General features: G+C 36.4%; 2 protein-coding genes across 2 annotated transcripts in view; both read left to right on the forward strand.

Annotated features, from left to right (window-relative positions):
• LOC107037247 overlaps nucleotides 1-4,149 on the forward strand; it is a 5,202-nt gene extending 1,053 nt beyond the window's left edge. The window contains exons 2-7 of the mRNA XM_015255708.2: nucleotides 953-1,134; nucleotides 1,197-1,260; nucleotides 2,183-2,259; nucleotides 2,321-2,423; nucleotides 3,033-3,109; nucleotides 3,960-4,149. Coding sequence (XP_015111194.1) covers nucleotides 1,036-1,134; nucleotides 1,197-1,260; nucleotides 2,183-2,259; nucleotides 2,321-2,423; nucleotides 3,033-3,109; nucleotides 3,960-4,001 — 462 coding nt within the window. The 5' untranslated portion in view covers nucleotides 953-1,035 and the 3' untranslated portion in view covers nucleotides 4,002-4,149. The remainder of the gene's footprint in view (nucleotides 1-952; nucleotides 1,135-1,196; nucleotides 1,261-2,182; nucleotides 2,260-2,320; nucleotides 2,424-3,032; nucleotides 3,110-3,959) is intronic.
• An 833-nt stretch (nucleotides 4,150-4,982) lies between these two features.
• Nucleotides 4,983-5,983, forward strand: LOC107037255 (general odorant-binding protein 56d). The gene is made up of 5 exons (XM_015255719.1): nucleotides 4,983-5,151; nucleotides 5,288-5,339; nucleotides 5,463-5,654; nucleotides 5,721-5,785; nucleotides 5,849-5,983. Exons 1-5 carry the CDS (start codon nucleotides 5,065-5,067, stop codon nucleotides 5,873-5,875), a joined length of 423 nt encoding a protein of 140 aa, XP_015111205.1. The 5' UTR covers nucleotides 4,983-5,064; the 3' UTR covers nucleotides 5,876-5,983.
• Nucleotides 5,984-16,489: the final 10,506 nt, after the last annotated feature.

The raw sequence follows: 16,489 nt of genomic DNA on the forward strand, positions 1-16,489 counted from the left end.
TTTCGTTTGAGCTCAAAAAAACATTCATATATTGTCTGACATCTTTGCTACAAACTCGGGTTTTCAACTCGGGTACGCCGAGGTAAAATACGCCTTTTTGAAGCCTAAATCGCGATTTTTACAACGAAAAATAATTACGTTCAGCAAAACGTAATTTAAATTCACGTTTTTCTGTGTGAAATATAACATTCTTAATAAAAACAAGTTTGTCCGTGCCTTTGAATTTTTTAATTTGTATATTAATCATTATTTAATTGTTCTCTTCATATAGAGGTTCGGAAAGTCGATGGATGGCATATAGCATCCCACTTTTTATGTAATTTATACCTTAAAACCATTTAAGGTTTAGTGTTAGAAATTTTTTTTAATTAAAAAATTTTTCAATTTGTTTTTCTGTTTTTAGAAATTATTTAAAATTTCATGGAAAGTCGTTAAGAAATTTCAAGTTTAAGGTTGAATTCAAGGAAATTCATGACTTTTCAGTGGGAGTGAGCTGGAAATTTTACAACTTGATTGAATTTTCAATGGAACATAAATATTCCGAACCAAAATGACATGAATTTCCAAATTTTCCCAAAATTTTCCTGATTTTTCTGAATTTTCGCAGAATAATTTAATTGAAAAATTGAATATTTTATTGATTTTCAGATCATTCGAACCGACAATCAATAGAATATTTCATTTTTCAATGACAAGATTTCCTGAAATTTGAGTGAAAATTAAACACGCTAAAAATTTCCGGGATTTGGCACAGAAAATTCAGACGAAAATTATCAATATTGTTGACAGACTATAGATAGCCCGGGGATAAGACAAAAAATAATTGTCCTCAGTGCAGAAGAGCAATAAAATCCTTTTGCATAATATTACTTTCAATGACTCAATCATTCATACAATGTTGTTACCATTGACATGGAACGGTAATCGAACAATTTTCATAATCATTTCCAAGATAATTGGGTGTTCGTGTCCACTACCGTCAGCATTTGCGTGTACTTGGAATTGATCGACGTGGGTATAAAGGCGCTTCCAATAATGCAACGAGAAAACTTTAAACGTCAAGGCACTGGCATCGACATGCGGATCATCGTGCCCTGTCTCGCACTGCTGTCCCTCGTCCTTTTCGTCCGAGGGGTGAGTCATTAATAAAAAAACGCTCGACTCTCCGACGATCAATTTTATCTGGCTATTTTCAGGACGACAAGGATCCGCACGGACCTATAAGGGAGAAGTGCAAGGACCAGTTCGGGCTGTCCAGTGGTAACGTATTCGTCGCGTGGACGCGATTATTAATTACTCTTATTGATTTCCATTTTTTGCTTGCGAAGGGAAGCATTGTAATCGTTCAAATTCAAGTTTTGGATTTATCGTGTTATATATGGACCTATTATGATCCAAAAAGTCAGAAAATGTAATTTTTGAACCGTGTCTGTACGCATGTAAACAAATTTTTCTTCGATTGTTCGTTAATAAATCCATGGAATTGAATGTTTTTTCTCCTCAAATGTACATATTGTTGAGCCCTATCTATCGCTATTAATTACAATTAAATTCATTTATTAATTTAAAATTTTTTGAAGTTTTTTCCATTTTTGAATTGTTTTTTTTTTGTGATGACTAAAAAGAAATTTCTGAAATTATTGAACGATTGCTTAAAAAATTTGTTTAGATGTCCTTTTGGCCGAGTTCGAAGATGATGGTGATAGCAATAATCGTTATTTTGATTTATTTGAAAATTTGCAAAAATTTTGAATCTTTTGAAATTTTATGGAAGGTATTATAGTAAAACTATGAGGGTGACGTTAAATCGGATTTAAGGAAAAATGGTTATGACATATGTTTTAATAGAATTCACCGAAATTCATGAGTTTTTAGTAGAACATGAAGATTCAGAAATAAAATGACATGAATTTTCAATTTTTCCCTGAATTTTCCTGATTTTTCTGAATTTTCACAAAATAATTGAACTGAAAAATCAGGTATTTTATTGATTTTCAGGTCATTTGAACAGAAAATCAATGGAATATTTAATTTTTCAATGACAAAATTTCCTGAAATTTCGGTGGAACTTGAACACGATACAAATCCACGGATTTTGGCATGGAAAATTCAGACGAAAATTTGAACATACAGTGTACTATATGCAATACAAGAACAATTTCCCACTTGTTTTTGTTTTTAGAGGACCTCAAGGAGGCCATGGAGGACCCCAACGACGTGGGATGTTATCTCCTGTGCTTCTTCAAGGATCTGTCGATTGTAGGGGATTTAGGGTGTTGGGGTTCGTCGATGGTGGTGATTTATACTCTTTGTGTTGCAGATGGATGACAGCGGGGAGTTTGATCCCCTTGCAGCTATGGATGCTATCGAGGAGAGTGCTAAGGATGGTGCCAGGCCTGTCATCTTCTCTTGTTACGATCAAGGTGACGAGGGATCAGAATAAATTTCATGGGGAGAAATTTTTTTATGAAAATTGAAGAGGAAATGTGAAAATTTCAGGGGACAGCACGTGAATTTTTCTAGAAAACCCCGGGAATTTTACTCAACAGCACTAGAGTTTTTCTGCGAAATTCCTTTTTATGTTGCAAATCTTCTTTTGCCCCATATCATATCGCTTCGTAAATAAATTGAATTCTGATAAGACAAAAAACAGGTCAATTTATGAAGTCGTAATTCTTTGTCATCAGAAATAATTTTTTCACACGAAAAGAATTTTTTATTGCAATGTTGAAAATTTATTACACAAGAAATTTCGTCATTAAAAAATGAAAGTTGCACGGAAAAATTGAGGAAAACAAGAAGTTTTAGTTTAATTAGCCTACGAAAATTAATAGAAATCGGAAGGATTCAGGTAAATATTATTTTGAATCCTCAATTAGTTGAATTAATTGAATTTGAATCTGAAATTTCATGATTCTCTTTCCCCCTAAATTAAATCAAATGTCACATCATGGAGTTCACTAGTCAACTGTCCACGAAATTTAAGCTTTTGTAATAGTGCAGTATTTCTCATGTTTTCGGGACCATTCCAGAGAAAAAATCGGCAACCAAAGACACTTGTGCTCGGGCATTGGAGGTGGTTCTTTGTTTCAAGAAGGAAGCACCTGAAGTGAGTTTTTGAGAGAAATTTTCAGATGCAATCAAGCATTATCAATTATTTCAATAATTACTTGAGGAAGAAATGTCTGATAATTTTTGTAATTTCCTTTGCAAAAAAGTTCTCTTGGCATTTCCTCCAACATTCCTCACAAAATATCGAGTGACCTCGATGATGAGCAACTTGAGAAGAAAATGTCAAAAAAATTTAGGAGATGGTGGGGCTAAATGGACTCTTTCGACACTTTTCTATCTATTTTCATAACTCAGGAACAAATTTATCAATTGCGGTCACTGGGTTCATCACAAAAGGAATTTTTCTCTCTATTTTATAAAAATTCAAATCGACTCCTGGTAATAAAAATTTGGTACTCGAAGTTAAGACTTTACAATTAAGGGCCACAACGGTCCAAATATAGGTCACAAGGGTCAAAATAGTTGTCATGAGAGTCAGGAAGGTCAGAATAAGGGTCACGAGGGTCAGAAAAAGGGTCATAAGGTTCAAAATAAGGGGCACGAGGGTCAGAATGAGGATCACGAGGGTCAGATTAAGGGCCACAAGGGTCAGAATAAGGGTCATGAAGTTATTAGTCAGGATAAGGGACATGAGGGTCAGAATGACGATCACGAGGGTCAGATTAAGGGTCACAATTAAGATTAAGGGTCAGAATAAGGATGATATGGGGGTTGGCGAGCGGAAGGAGCAGGGGGCGTAGCCCCCTAGTATAGAAAAAATTCATCCCACTTCGTTAACAATTCAACACATCATTAACATCTCAATAAAATCAAAAGTGTCCATTTTACCCTATTCTCGTAAACAGCAAAACGTTCACACCTCGAATTAACAATTAAATTCTTTTCAGCTCTACAAAAATTTGGGACTATTCCACCCACTGGGCCAATAGCGCCGCTCAATCGCCAACATGGTCCTCACCACATCAACAATTCAAAACCCCCAGAAATAGCTAAACAAATATGGTCATCTAAAATGATGCCATGAACGACGTATTCTCACGCAATATCAATAAATAAAACAGCAAGAAAAATAACCAATGACTGGCATTTTCTGTCCTACTTATTTATCATACATATTTGTACCATTCCAACTCGGGCTTATTTTCGTCCATTGGAATACAATCTTCACTCTCACGTGAACAATATTTTGTCAATAAAAATTCGATTGAAACACTCAAGGAAAATCCATGCGAGAGACAGCGAAGAGAATTGAAAACGATCTGAAATTGGCAAGAATCCATGAGACAAACGTCGCGTGTGTTTACAGTATTTTATTTCAAATTGAGGATATATCCTATGACGCAGTGGCATCGAAAAGGCTCGAAATCGAAATCGATTTGAGTATTAATTCGACAATAGGAGTTTTGCGGTAATTTTTTTGAAAATTTAGAACAAAAACCATGAAAATATTATTATAACTATTTCTATTTTTCTTGTAATTTTCAAAAAATCGTTCGTTTATTATTATTATTATTATTATTGTATTATGTTAATGCAGTAGCGAAGTGGTAAACCGGTTTAAGTCGATTTTGACTATTGACCAGTTTTTAGTGAATATCACGGAATCGAAGGGAGATAGCTAAATTTTGTTCAAAACCTTTTTTGTAGCACTCAATTTGCTCTAGAAAAAAGCTTATTATGAAAATTTAATCATCTCCTTTAAATTTAAAGATATTCTTCAAAAACTCAACTAAGAGATAAGTCGACTTAAACCATTTTACCACTTCGCTACTGAATTAAATATAGTACATTAAACATTAAAGAGTAACTAAAAAATCTGCCGGAAAATTATCGGTTGAATCTAATGAAAAAATGCCCTGTGACTTGAATTTCGCAATGCCTTTTATTTATACCTCCAATCGCCTCTACAAACATTTCAAAATGATGGATGATAAATTACACGGTTTATGGGAGCAAGATTAATAATTAGTAAGCGTCAGTTGCAAGTACTTTATGCATAGTCGACTATTGCTTTTCCTGTTGCCCACAATGAGGGCTGTCTCAATTGTTCTAATTACCACCGCCTTATGCCTCGTTCTGGTGAGTGTATTTGCTGATTGAATTAACATTGACTCGATTAAATATTTGCCACTTGGTCTCGTGGGTATTGATCGGGTGTGTCTTTATGATTGATTGTTGCATACGTTGAGATAAATGGAAGAATTGATTATTTCAGGTGGAGGCTGATATCCGCAGGGAATGCCGCAAGCAGACTGGTGTCTCCTGGGGTGAGTGAGGAGATTATTCTGAGTAATAATTGAGAGTGTTCATTTGCGTTATTGAGAGATGGCGGGATTTATTGTTGGAGAAATGGGGGAATTTGTTGTTGGACAAATGGGATTGGGTTTCAGGTGCACTGAAGAAATTCCGGGCTGCGAATTTCCAGCAGGACGATAAGAAACTCAAGTGCTATGTGAAATGTTTTATGAAGAAGAATGGAATTTTTGGGGAGAGGGATATTGATATTGATAAGGCGCTGAGGCACCTACCGAAGGGTGTGCAGGGAACTTCGAAGAGAGTTTTGGAGAGTTGCAAGAATGTTCGTGAGTATCGTCTTAGGATTGGTCAAATGCTAACGTTTTGGATTTTTATCGCATGATTTTTTATAGCCAGCACGGATCCATGCGATAAGGCCTTCCAAATAGTTAAATGCTTCTCTAAACAAGAACCAGAGGTAATGGAGGGTGATACAGACGTTTGCCACAGCTCTATACCAATTATGATGATTTTATTTCAGATACTGAGAGGTGTGCCATTTGTGTAGACGATGAATGGGTGACGAAAATTGAGAAAAAGTTTTGTTTTTCGACTTTGAGATGTTGTAAGGCATTGTTAGGACTTCATTTGTGCAAATAAAACTCTTTATTTGAAATTATTCTAATCATTTCAGCAATATTTTTGGAGGGAATTAATAAATTCATTTATGTGTTTCAACGAAAACTTTCAATTCTATGGAATGATTAATATGTATTTGATGTGGATAAATTTTATTCAATTCAGTTCAACTATTTCCCTATGATTTTTAATTTTTCTTGTTGAATTTTCATGTCGAAATTCCGAAATTCAAGTGCCATGTGAATTGTTTTATGAAGAAGAGTGGAAGTTTTGGGGAGAGGGATATCGATATTGATAAGGGGTTGAGGCACCTACCGAAGGGCGTGCAGGGATCTGCGAAGAGAGTTTTGGAGAGTTGCAAGAATGTTCGTGAGTACCCGCTTTTAAGATTCGTCAAATGCCAACGTTTTGGATTTTAATTACATGATTTTTTGAAAGCAGAACCAAAGGTAATGGAGGTTGATCCAGGCGTTTGCCACAAGTCTATACTAATGATAATGATTTTATTTCAGATACTGAGAGGTGTGCCATTTGTGTAGACAACGAATTGTTGATGCAACAAACTAATTTCAAAGAGCGTCAAAAATTGAGGAATTGAGGAAAAAATGTTTTTCGATTTTGGAGAAGGTGTAAAGAATTGCAAATTACACTCTTGTATTCACCGCAACAAAATGTTTGTTGGCAATTAATAAACTCATATATTTGTAATTTTAATGGAAATTTTTAATTGCGTGGAATGAATAATTCATTCAATATAAATAGATGTATTAAAAGGATTGAATGGACGAGGTATTTGACTGAAATAAAATATATTTAATTTAAAAAAAAACATTCCTCTATCATTTTTCTTATGTTAAATTTTAATGTGAAAATTCCGAAATTAATTTTGTTGAAAACTTTCTGAACAACATGTGGTAAGAAAATTCCTGGTTTGTCGATTTACCGACTAGTTCCGCTTGATACTCTGGAATTTATTTCCCGGAGGCGCACGAGAGGTGGGGGCACGATAGCGAGACGATCACAATTACCCATTGAATGAAAATTCTTTGCAATTTTTGCAGAAATAATGAAAAACTTATTGACTTTCTGGTCTTGATTTAAGAAAGCGAAATAATTTTCCGGGAAAAAATATCGCCTACTTTAAAAAGAATAAAAATTACCATCATCACTGTCGCTTGTGCCAATAACTCTTGACAAAAACTGGAAAAAAAATCAATTTACATTCCAAAGGTCACGAGTCACCTACATTTCACTGCAATGTCCCCCAAGCCACTTCCTTTTTATTTCCATTCCCCGAAAATTTGGCTCGCAGTTACGTGCCAAATAACTTCTGGTTGAAACACAGTGAAAACTTTTTGGACAAGTGAATGAGAATCTAACGTCTGAATTCCACTATTCACTCCTCGGGTATCAAAAACTTAGGGTCAAGGACGTTGGAAAATATCGGAAAACTCAAACTTTAATTCTACAATTGCTGAATACCATTTTCCGGATAAAACTGTGCAATATCAGTCTAATAATTTCACATTCACCCTCAGTTTAACGATATTCAAAGTAATTTCAAAGTGAATTAAAGATGAATTGAGGGATCAACTTACGCAAATCAGATGGCGTTTTCCCCGAAGGAAATTGTTTCCAGTCGCCTGGCGTCTTTCCAATGACGTGTTCCCTGCTTCTTCCTGGCGGACCTATAAATCGGTCCTGGCCAGAAACTGGCGGATGAGAATTTTCCGGTTTCATCGCAACTGGAGTTGAAGATTTAAAGAATATTTTCCGTTATTTATAACCTACAGAAAATTATTCCCTTGAATTGAGGAAAACTCTTGGAGGAATATATATTTCATATTCGTTTATTTTATTAATAAACAGATTTCATGCAGCAACCCAATTTTTCCAATGAAATGTCATTTGGATTTTAATCAACTGACCTGAAATAATAAAAATTGACTCTAAACAAGTGGGAAATTGCTATTGTATTGCACGTAGTACAGTTATTTTTACTAATAAATTAGGAAGAAGCTTCCGAATGGTTATTTCGCACATAATTTCCCTCTATCGTGTATAATTCATCGTTTATTCCATTTCATTAGATTGGATAAGATTTCTTTCCAACTAATTTCGTCTGATTTTCAAATTACACTGGTGAGAGTTTTCATCTGAATTTACCGTGGTAAATTTTTGAAATTTCAGGAAATCTTGTCATTGACAAGTCAAATGTTCCATTGATTTGCCGTTCAAATGATCTAGAAATCAATAAAATACTGGATTTTTCAGGGAAAATTCAGGGAAAAATTGAAAATTCATGTCATTTTGTTTCTGAATATTCATGTTCCACTGAAAATTCAAGCAAATTGTAAAATTTCCGTCTTACTCCCCTGAAAACTCATGAACTTTCGTGAATTCTAATTAAAACTTGAAATTTCATAACCATTCTTCCCTAAATTCGATTCAATGTCACTTTCATGAGACTTACTATAATAACTTCAATGAAATTTCAAAAAATTTCCAACAGTGTACACACACACGTACTGGGTCGACATAAAACAAAAATCTAAAATTTAAATTTGAACGATCACAAAGCTGCCAATCGGAAGCAAAAATTCGCTTCAATCGCTTGAAAAAAATAAATCTTCAAATTTAACAACTTTTTTCGCCTCAGTATATTTTCATTTTCATCCCGAAAAATATCCCTCCATGCCCCGTGGAAAATATCAAAAGGCCGCTCGGCCAACAGACCCACCTGGGTTCTTAAAAAAATATATCCCTGAGATTAATCCTCAACATGTTAAAACGAGTGAAAAAAACCCAGCGTTCAATCAGACTGTCATCCGCACCAAACCATCGGTGCATCATAAAAGATTTGGATTGCATGGATATTTGTTTTTTGTTGTTTTACCTTTAAAAAAAGGGTATATCCACACTAGGTATTCATACACAGTGAGACGTGCAAAACAAATTGGAGGGTTTTGAAGGATAGATTGAACGGAGCGTAGAACGTGAAACATTGGGGTTTTCGTTGCAGTCTTTCTGGTATTGGTCGATGTGCACCAGAGGGAATCCGTCGTTATGAGAGTGGGATGGAGTGCCTGGGGATATCCCTTTTACACACAGTGTAAAAATCCAGGTGTCATATTCACGGATATTCGAAGGGTTTATTAATATTCGTGTGAATGTGGATTGAATGATGAAATCCAATATGAAAATTCAGTGAGTCATTTTGCTAGTCGGACTTCGATTCATTCATGTGGGAATGAATGAACTTCGATTGAATAAATCATGAGAATTCCGGATGTTGAGACATTTGAAGATGAGATAATTCAGTAGCGAAGTAGTAAAACGGTTTAAGTCGACTCATCTCCCAGTTGAGTTTCTGGAGAATATTTGAGCGAATTGAGAGCTGCAAAATGAGAAGCGAATTGAGAGCTGCAAAAAAGGTTAAGAAAAATTTTGCTATCTGACTTAGATTCCGAGATATTCATTGAAAACTGGGCAATTGTCAAAATTGACTTGAACCGTTTTACCACTTCGCTACTGAATTGAAGTCGTAATGATTTCGTTGAGTTTTATTGTGTTCGACCTAGTCTATTGTGAATACGGATTATGAAATCGATGCGCGAACTTCGGTTGTTGGTTTTTTATTATAAATATTATCAATATTTTTACGTGGATTATGAGGAAGAATTTATTGGCACGCAGTAATCCGTTATTTGGAATGAGTGAATCATTTGTTTCATAGAATTAAATCGTTTTCATTGAAATAAATATATGGGTTTGTTAATAAAAACATGAATACCAAATTACCAAATTATGTTGAATTTGCAATTCATTGAAAAGTCAAGAATATATTAAACTGAATTTTCCTAGCACTCAGTCATTTTCATGGAGTAGTTGGACTAAAATTCGAAGTCGAAATTTCTTGAAATTCCAATAGAACTGTGACATCAAAAAATTTTCCAAGTGTACTCGGAGTTTCAGCCTAAAATTTTCTATACACCCGAAAAAATTATTTGTTTGAATCAAATAAATAAGTTTATTTAAGTAGTATGAAATAAAGTTTTTATTCAAATTAACAGAATTCCTATACTTGAAGTTCTGATTGTATTAAATAAATATTTTTTTATTATTAATAAATCTGTATTTGACTGCAATAAATTGTTTATTTCATTTCAATATATGATTTATTTGAAATAAATAAATCGTTTCTTGAATTTCCTAAAAATTCATTCAAAATCTATAAATTATTCATTTGATACAATTAAATCCGTTTTCTTGGTATGTTTTTAATTTTTAACAACGACATTCTTGACGTGAATAAAAAAATGTAAAAAAAGATTTTGTGTAATTCAAATAAGCTATTTTTCTGGCTGTAAATCCAGACTATATTTTTTGTCATTAGAACACTTCAATAAAATTCATCTTCTTCGAATCACCTGGACCTCAGAAACCTACAACTTCTAAATAATAATGCAGACTGAGGCTGTTTTAGCCTCAATTTTATTGCCAAGCACCGGAATTTTTTTCCATAATTCTTTTCGCGGTCTGCAGATTGGCCCTCATGTGGAATATGTCTCATGCGATATAACTATGGTACAAGAGAATAAACATCGAATTACGCCTACTACTGGTTTTGTCAAGTGGAGTACGCTCTGGCTGTTTGTACTCCAGTTTCACTGCTCTCCCATCACCAGAAAACATTTCTATCCTCTCCCCTGCTCCCTCTCCACTCTCTGGACAGCTCGGGCTTCGCTCGTGCATACGACTCTCTCGCCCAGTAATAACACGTTTCTGGGTAGGGACTTTGTATACAATACCGTCAGTCCCTCATACCCATCAACAATTGTCTCTGTGTTTAACATGATACCGTTGGTATATTCCACGCACTGGGGGGGGGGGGGGGGGATTTGAGGATTAAAAAAAATCAAAATGAAAAATCAAAGTGTGATGCATGTAAAATCCGTCTTGCTGAATGAATGGCGGCATTTTCCGGGAGCCGATGGGAAAGGGGTAATGATAAGTCATTGTTATGTTAATCAGGGCTTTTACTTTGGCTTCTCGATGGACTTATGAAGTTTCATGCTCCAAGGGCTCTGAATGAATTCAAGGTTATTCAATTTGATGCGGCGCAGCAACAGAGTGCACACTGCTTACAATTTTTTGCTGAAATTTCCAGCAGATTAATTGGAAATTTTCATCAAGTAACGGCTCCACGGGAATTTCAAGGAATTTCAGATTAATTCTTCCATGAAAATTGATGGAAATCATGAAGATTCAGGTGAATATGTTCTTGAACGTTTAATTAATTGAAAATTATGTGGAATTTAGCACTCAATGCTCATGTTTCGATTGAGAATCGACAATTTCATGGGAGAATTAATGGAAAGTGCTAATTTGAGTTCAATTATTCCATGGGAATTCATAGAAATCAGGAAAATTCAGGTAAAATATTATTGGATTATCACTTATTTTTTTTTTTTTTTTTTATGCTTATTTTATATCGCTTCGAGTCTGATGAGACTATATGGCGATTGATCAAGACTTTTTAAAAATGGTTAGATCTCACCATTCTACCCGGCCAGGAATCGAACCTGGGACCTATCCGTTGTGAGGCAACGGCCTTAACCACTACGCCAGGCCACCGGGCTTATCACTTAATTGAAAATCGATTGATAAATCAAAAATTCATAATTTCATTTAATTCTCCGTAATAATGAAAATTTAATGACTCTAAATTTACTACTAAATTATTTATGAAATTTCAATTTTTTACCTTGATTTCTATTCACTTTTATTACACAATCAAACTGAAATTGAATCTGCATTGACTTTTCCGCCCATCTGAATTTCCACTAATGAGATTCCTTCAAATTTCATTGAAGCTGCTAAATAAAAATTTCCGAAAAATCCACCGAATATTTCAACCACAAATTTCCAACAATGCAGTGGCCTCCGCACGGAGAGAAATACTGAATAAAAATTTCGTATCTTTTCCGTAATTCCGGAGCGAAATGTAGTTGTAGAAAATTTTACAGAACTGTCACGGAATTTTTCCAGAGCGTTCCGTAATTTTTATCTGAATCCTGTGAAAAATTACGATACCATCACTTAAATTTTCTGCGTCGATTCCATAATCGGTGAGTGAATTGTGAGTTCTGTAATTTTTACTGAACATTTATCTCCGTGCGAACGAAACCGATGTCGTGAATAACACTATTACAATCGCGGAATTTTCATCATTGAAAAGGGGCCGGATAGTCCCTTCACCCCCCGATTCCAGCCCGCCCCGGCACTTGGTATGATCAACGGCTAGCTAATTTTTCGCACCTCAGTGCGAATCTCAATTAAAACTTTATTAACGAAGCCCCCAGAGGCCGCGATTAAAGTCAATTCCAGGGGTCTCAGGATGATGGCGCCAGTTTAACCGCACACTGGCCGGGCCTCCATCTCAGCCTCCTCCTTCCACCCCCGGTACGTGCAATTTAAATGTTAAACTGCAACGAGAGGACGTCTCTCCGGTTGGCAGAGAAAAGCCCGACAAGTCCACAGCCGGACTCGGATCCGTTCCCACTCAATTCTCATTTTTCTTTCTCCACAGCTCTCTCCTTTCCCTCCACTGGCCTTTTTTCGCCCTTTTTTCTACAGAATTCCATTCCAACTGCGTTCCACCTCTGCCCTCATATTTGTCCCGGAATTTTTCCACTTTGTAATTACATTTTTCAGACTTTCCTTTTGTTTTTAACCGATTATTCATGCGAGTCCCAAAAATTGAGCGATGAATGTAGTCATGGAGAATTCGTCCCCCGTGGGATAACACAAGGGGAAATATCTTCTTCCGACAATAACGATACATCAATATCTCGGGGGAATGTTGAGCCTGAAATTTTTAGGCCGCTTGAGTTATGCCTGCGTGACCCTGATATATTCTCAATAATTTGCCGGGCTATTTCTTCCCCTCCAGCGATCGCTCCCCAATACGATGGATAAGAATGCATTTATACCACCCCCACCCCTGCCATAAAATCGTGACGTCGAAAAAAATAATACCGAATTGACTGGTGTTTCGGGGGCTTTAAAATGGGGGAAAAGCTCCTTTTAAACGACACACCCCTTGAATTTTTTTTTATGTATCTTAAACTTGATTTTTATTCGCATTTTTATTCACATCAAATATGAATAAATGTTTACTTGATCCGACTGGAGGCTGACTTGTTGGTAATAAAATCTTTGTTGAGATAACAAACAAAACTAGTTTATTAATCCAACAATTTTTTAATAATTTAATGATGTTTTAATTACATGAAAATGGAATAATTGTTACCAAGTTGTTAAATCATATAAATATATGAATTTCTCAACTTCAAACAAAAAGTGTCGTTTAAATAAATAGAGAAATAATTATTTAAAAATTATTAGTTATTATTATTATTATTATTATTATCTCTCCGTATTATAAAAATCCAAATCGACTTTTAGTGATGGAAATTTGCGGCTCTAAATTGATACTCCAAAATTAAGGGTCACAGGGGTGAAAATAAGGATTACTGGGATCAAAATAATGGTCACGAGGGTAAGAATAGGGGTCATAAGGTTCATCAGGGTCAAAGTAAGGGTCGTGAGGGACAGAATAAGGGCCACCAGAGTTGAAATGTCATGAAGGTCAGAATAAAGGTCATGAGGTTCAGAATAAGGGTCATTGAGTCGGATTAAGAGTGATCAAGGTCAGGATAAGGGCTACGAGGGTCAGAATAAGGGTCACGAGGTTCAGAGTCAGGGTCATGAGGGTGAGAATAAGGATTACGAGGATCAGAATAAAGGTCCAAATCAGGATAACAAGGGTCAAATTAAGGGGTCAAATAAGGGTAACAGGGTCTAAATAAAGCTCATAAGGATCAGATTAGGGGTCACAAAGGTCCGATTAAGGGTCACAAAAGTCAGAATAAGTATCATGGGGTCATATGGAGGTTGGCGAGGGGAGCGAGCAGGGGGCGTAGCCCCCTAGTTATTATTATTATTATTACTATTATTATTATTATTATTACTATTATTATTGTTATTATTATTGATTCTTATCGTTCGTTAAAAAATTGTAGTTGAAAAAAGGAAATTAACACTGAAAATTTCTGTTGAAATGTTCTTAGCAGAGTGGAAAATATAAAATAGAAATTTTATAAATTCTCAAGGGTGTAATAAGGTGTGCGAGGTACGCACAGTAGAATCCACTACCAATAAAGCACCGGCTGTCCAGCCCACAGGGGAATGACGAGGTGCAACGCTTGATGCTCTCTATCATCCCGTATAACCCGACCGGTTGTGTTGGATGTGGGTGGATAACCCACTAGTGGGATGATCGGATTCCAAACCACGCGTGGGATTTCCTATATGTACTGACTTGAATCTCGCATTATACGACCAAAACCCAGCCATCTTGCGGATTGTTTCTAAGTGCCATTTAGTGTTAATGTGTTTTTAAAATTTCCGGTGATAAATCCGAGGGGGGGGGGATATTTTTACTGGAGATGCACGGGTTAAGTGGGATTGGGGGGTTTGAGAATTTGAGTACATTCACGTTTTGTGGAGACGAATTTATAAGGGAAGGACATTTTTTTTTGGTTTGAGAGACAAGTTTCCATCAATTTTTATGCATTTCAAAGGGGATATGTATGTGAAATCTCGATGCAGAATACCCGATGTGGAATTTTTTCATTCATGAATTTTTACGAGGAAACCAGTTTTCTCGTGCTAAAATAACATATTTGAATTATATAATGAATTTTGTTATTTTCACACGAAAGAATTTTTGCATTAATTTTTATTCAAAAATGAGTATATACCAACTCTGGATGAAAAATACAAACTCGGGCCTTCAACTGAAAGCCCGAGTTGTAGACCCGAGTTTGTAGCAGCGATGTCAGACAAGACATGAATGTTTTTTTGGGCTCAAATGAAAGAGTGGGTCGAGAAATGGCGTGCTAGGGCCTCGAAACATGACAAATGTCTCTAAAGATGATGTCTGTTTTCAACTGAAAAGCAGAGTTGTGACAACATTGTCTAGGAGGACAATGGGGTCTAGGAGTATGTATAGAGCATTGGGGTCTAGGAGTCTCCCCTGGTTCAGAACCATCTTTAGAGGCATCAGCACGCCATTTCTCGAGCCGCTCTTTCATTTGAGCCCAAAAAAACTTTCATATCTTGTCTGACATCTCTGCTACAAACTGGGGTCTTCAACGCGGGCCTTCAATTGAAAGCCCGAGTTGTAGGCCCGAGTGTGTAGCAGAGATGTCAGACAAGATATGAAAGTTTTTTTGGGCTCAAATGAAAGAGCGGGTCGAGAAATGGCGTGCTGATGCCTCTAAAGATGGTTTTGAACCAGGGGAGACTCCTAGACCCCAATGCTCTATACATACTCCTAGACCCCATTGTCCTCCTAGACAATGTTGTCACAACTCTGCTTTTCAATTGAAAACAGACATCATCTTTAGAGACATTTGTCATCTTTAAAGACTTCTGCACGCCATTTTTCGAGCCGCTCTTTCATTTGAGCCCAAAAAAACTTTCATATCTTGTCTGACATCTCTGCTACAAACTGGGGTCTTCAACGCGGGCCTTCAATTGAAAGCCCGAGTTGTAGGCCCGAGTGTGTAGCAGAGATGTCAGACAAGATATGAAAGTTTTTTTGGGCTCAAATGAAAGAGCGGGTCGAGAAATGGCGTGCTGATGCCTCTAAAGATGGTTTTGAACCAGGGGAGACTCCTAGACCCCAATGCTCTATACATACTCCTAGACCCCATTGTCCTCCTAGACAATGTTGTCACAACTCTGCTTTTCAATTGAAAACAGACATCATCTTTAGAGACATTTGTCATCTTTAAAGACTTCTGCACGCCATTTTTCGAGCCGCTCTTTCATTTGAGCCCAAAAAAACTTTCATATCTTGTCTGACATCTCTGCTACAAACTGGGGTCTTCAACGCGGGCCTTCAATTGAAAGCCCGAGTTGTAGGCCCGAGTGTGTAGCAGAGATGTCAGACAAGATATGAAAGTTTTTTTGGGCTCAAATGAAAGAGCGGGTCGAGAAATGGCGTGCTGATGCCTCTAAAGATGGTTTTGAACCAGGGGAGACTCCTAGACCCCAATGCTCTATACATACTCCTAGACCCCATTGTCCTCCTAGACAATGTTGTCACAACTCTGCTTTTCAATTGAAAACAGACATCATCTTTAGAGACATTTGTCATCTTTAAAGACTTCTGCACGCCATTTTTCGAGCCGCTCTTTCATTTGAGCCCAAAAAAACTTTCATATCTTGTCTGACATCTCTGCTACAAACTGGGGTCTTCAACGCGGGCCTTCAATTGAAAGCCCGAGTTGTAGGCCCGAGTGTGTAGCAGAGATGTCAGACAAGATATGAAAGTTTTTTTGGGCTCAAATGAAAGAGCGGGTCGAGAAATGGCGTGCTGATGCCTCTAAAGATGGTTTTGAACCAGGGGAGACTCCTAGACCCCAATGCTCTATACATACTCCTAGACCCCATTGTCCTCCTAGACAAT

Source organism: Diachasma alloeum, unplaced genomic scaffold (genome assembly GCF_001412515.2).
Source record: "Diachasma alloeum isolate Michigan unplaced genomic scaffold, Dall2.0 Dall_scaffold_00177, whole genome shotgun sequence".
Classification (NCBI taxonomy): Eukaryota; Metazoa; Arthropoda; class Insecta; order Hymenoptera; family Braconidae; genus Diachasma; species Diachasma alloeum.

Bases quoted from the DNA above. Each gene is read 5' to 3' on its own strand.
- LOC107037255 (XM_015255719.1), top strand. From the start codon at position 5,065: ATGCATAGTCGACTATTGCTTTTCCTGTTGCCCACAATGAGGGCTGTC. The intron at 5,655-5,720 runs GTGAGTATCGTC...GATTTTTTATAG, and splicing joins GGAGAGTTGCAAGAATGTTC to CCAGCACGGATCCATGCGAT. The intron at 5,786-5,848 runs GTAATGGAGGGT...ATTTTATTTCAG, and splicing joins TCTCTAAACAAGAACCAGAG to ATACTGAGAGGTGTGCCATT.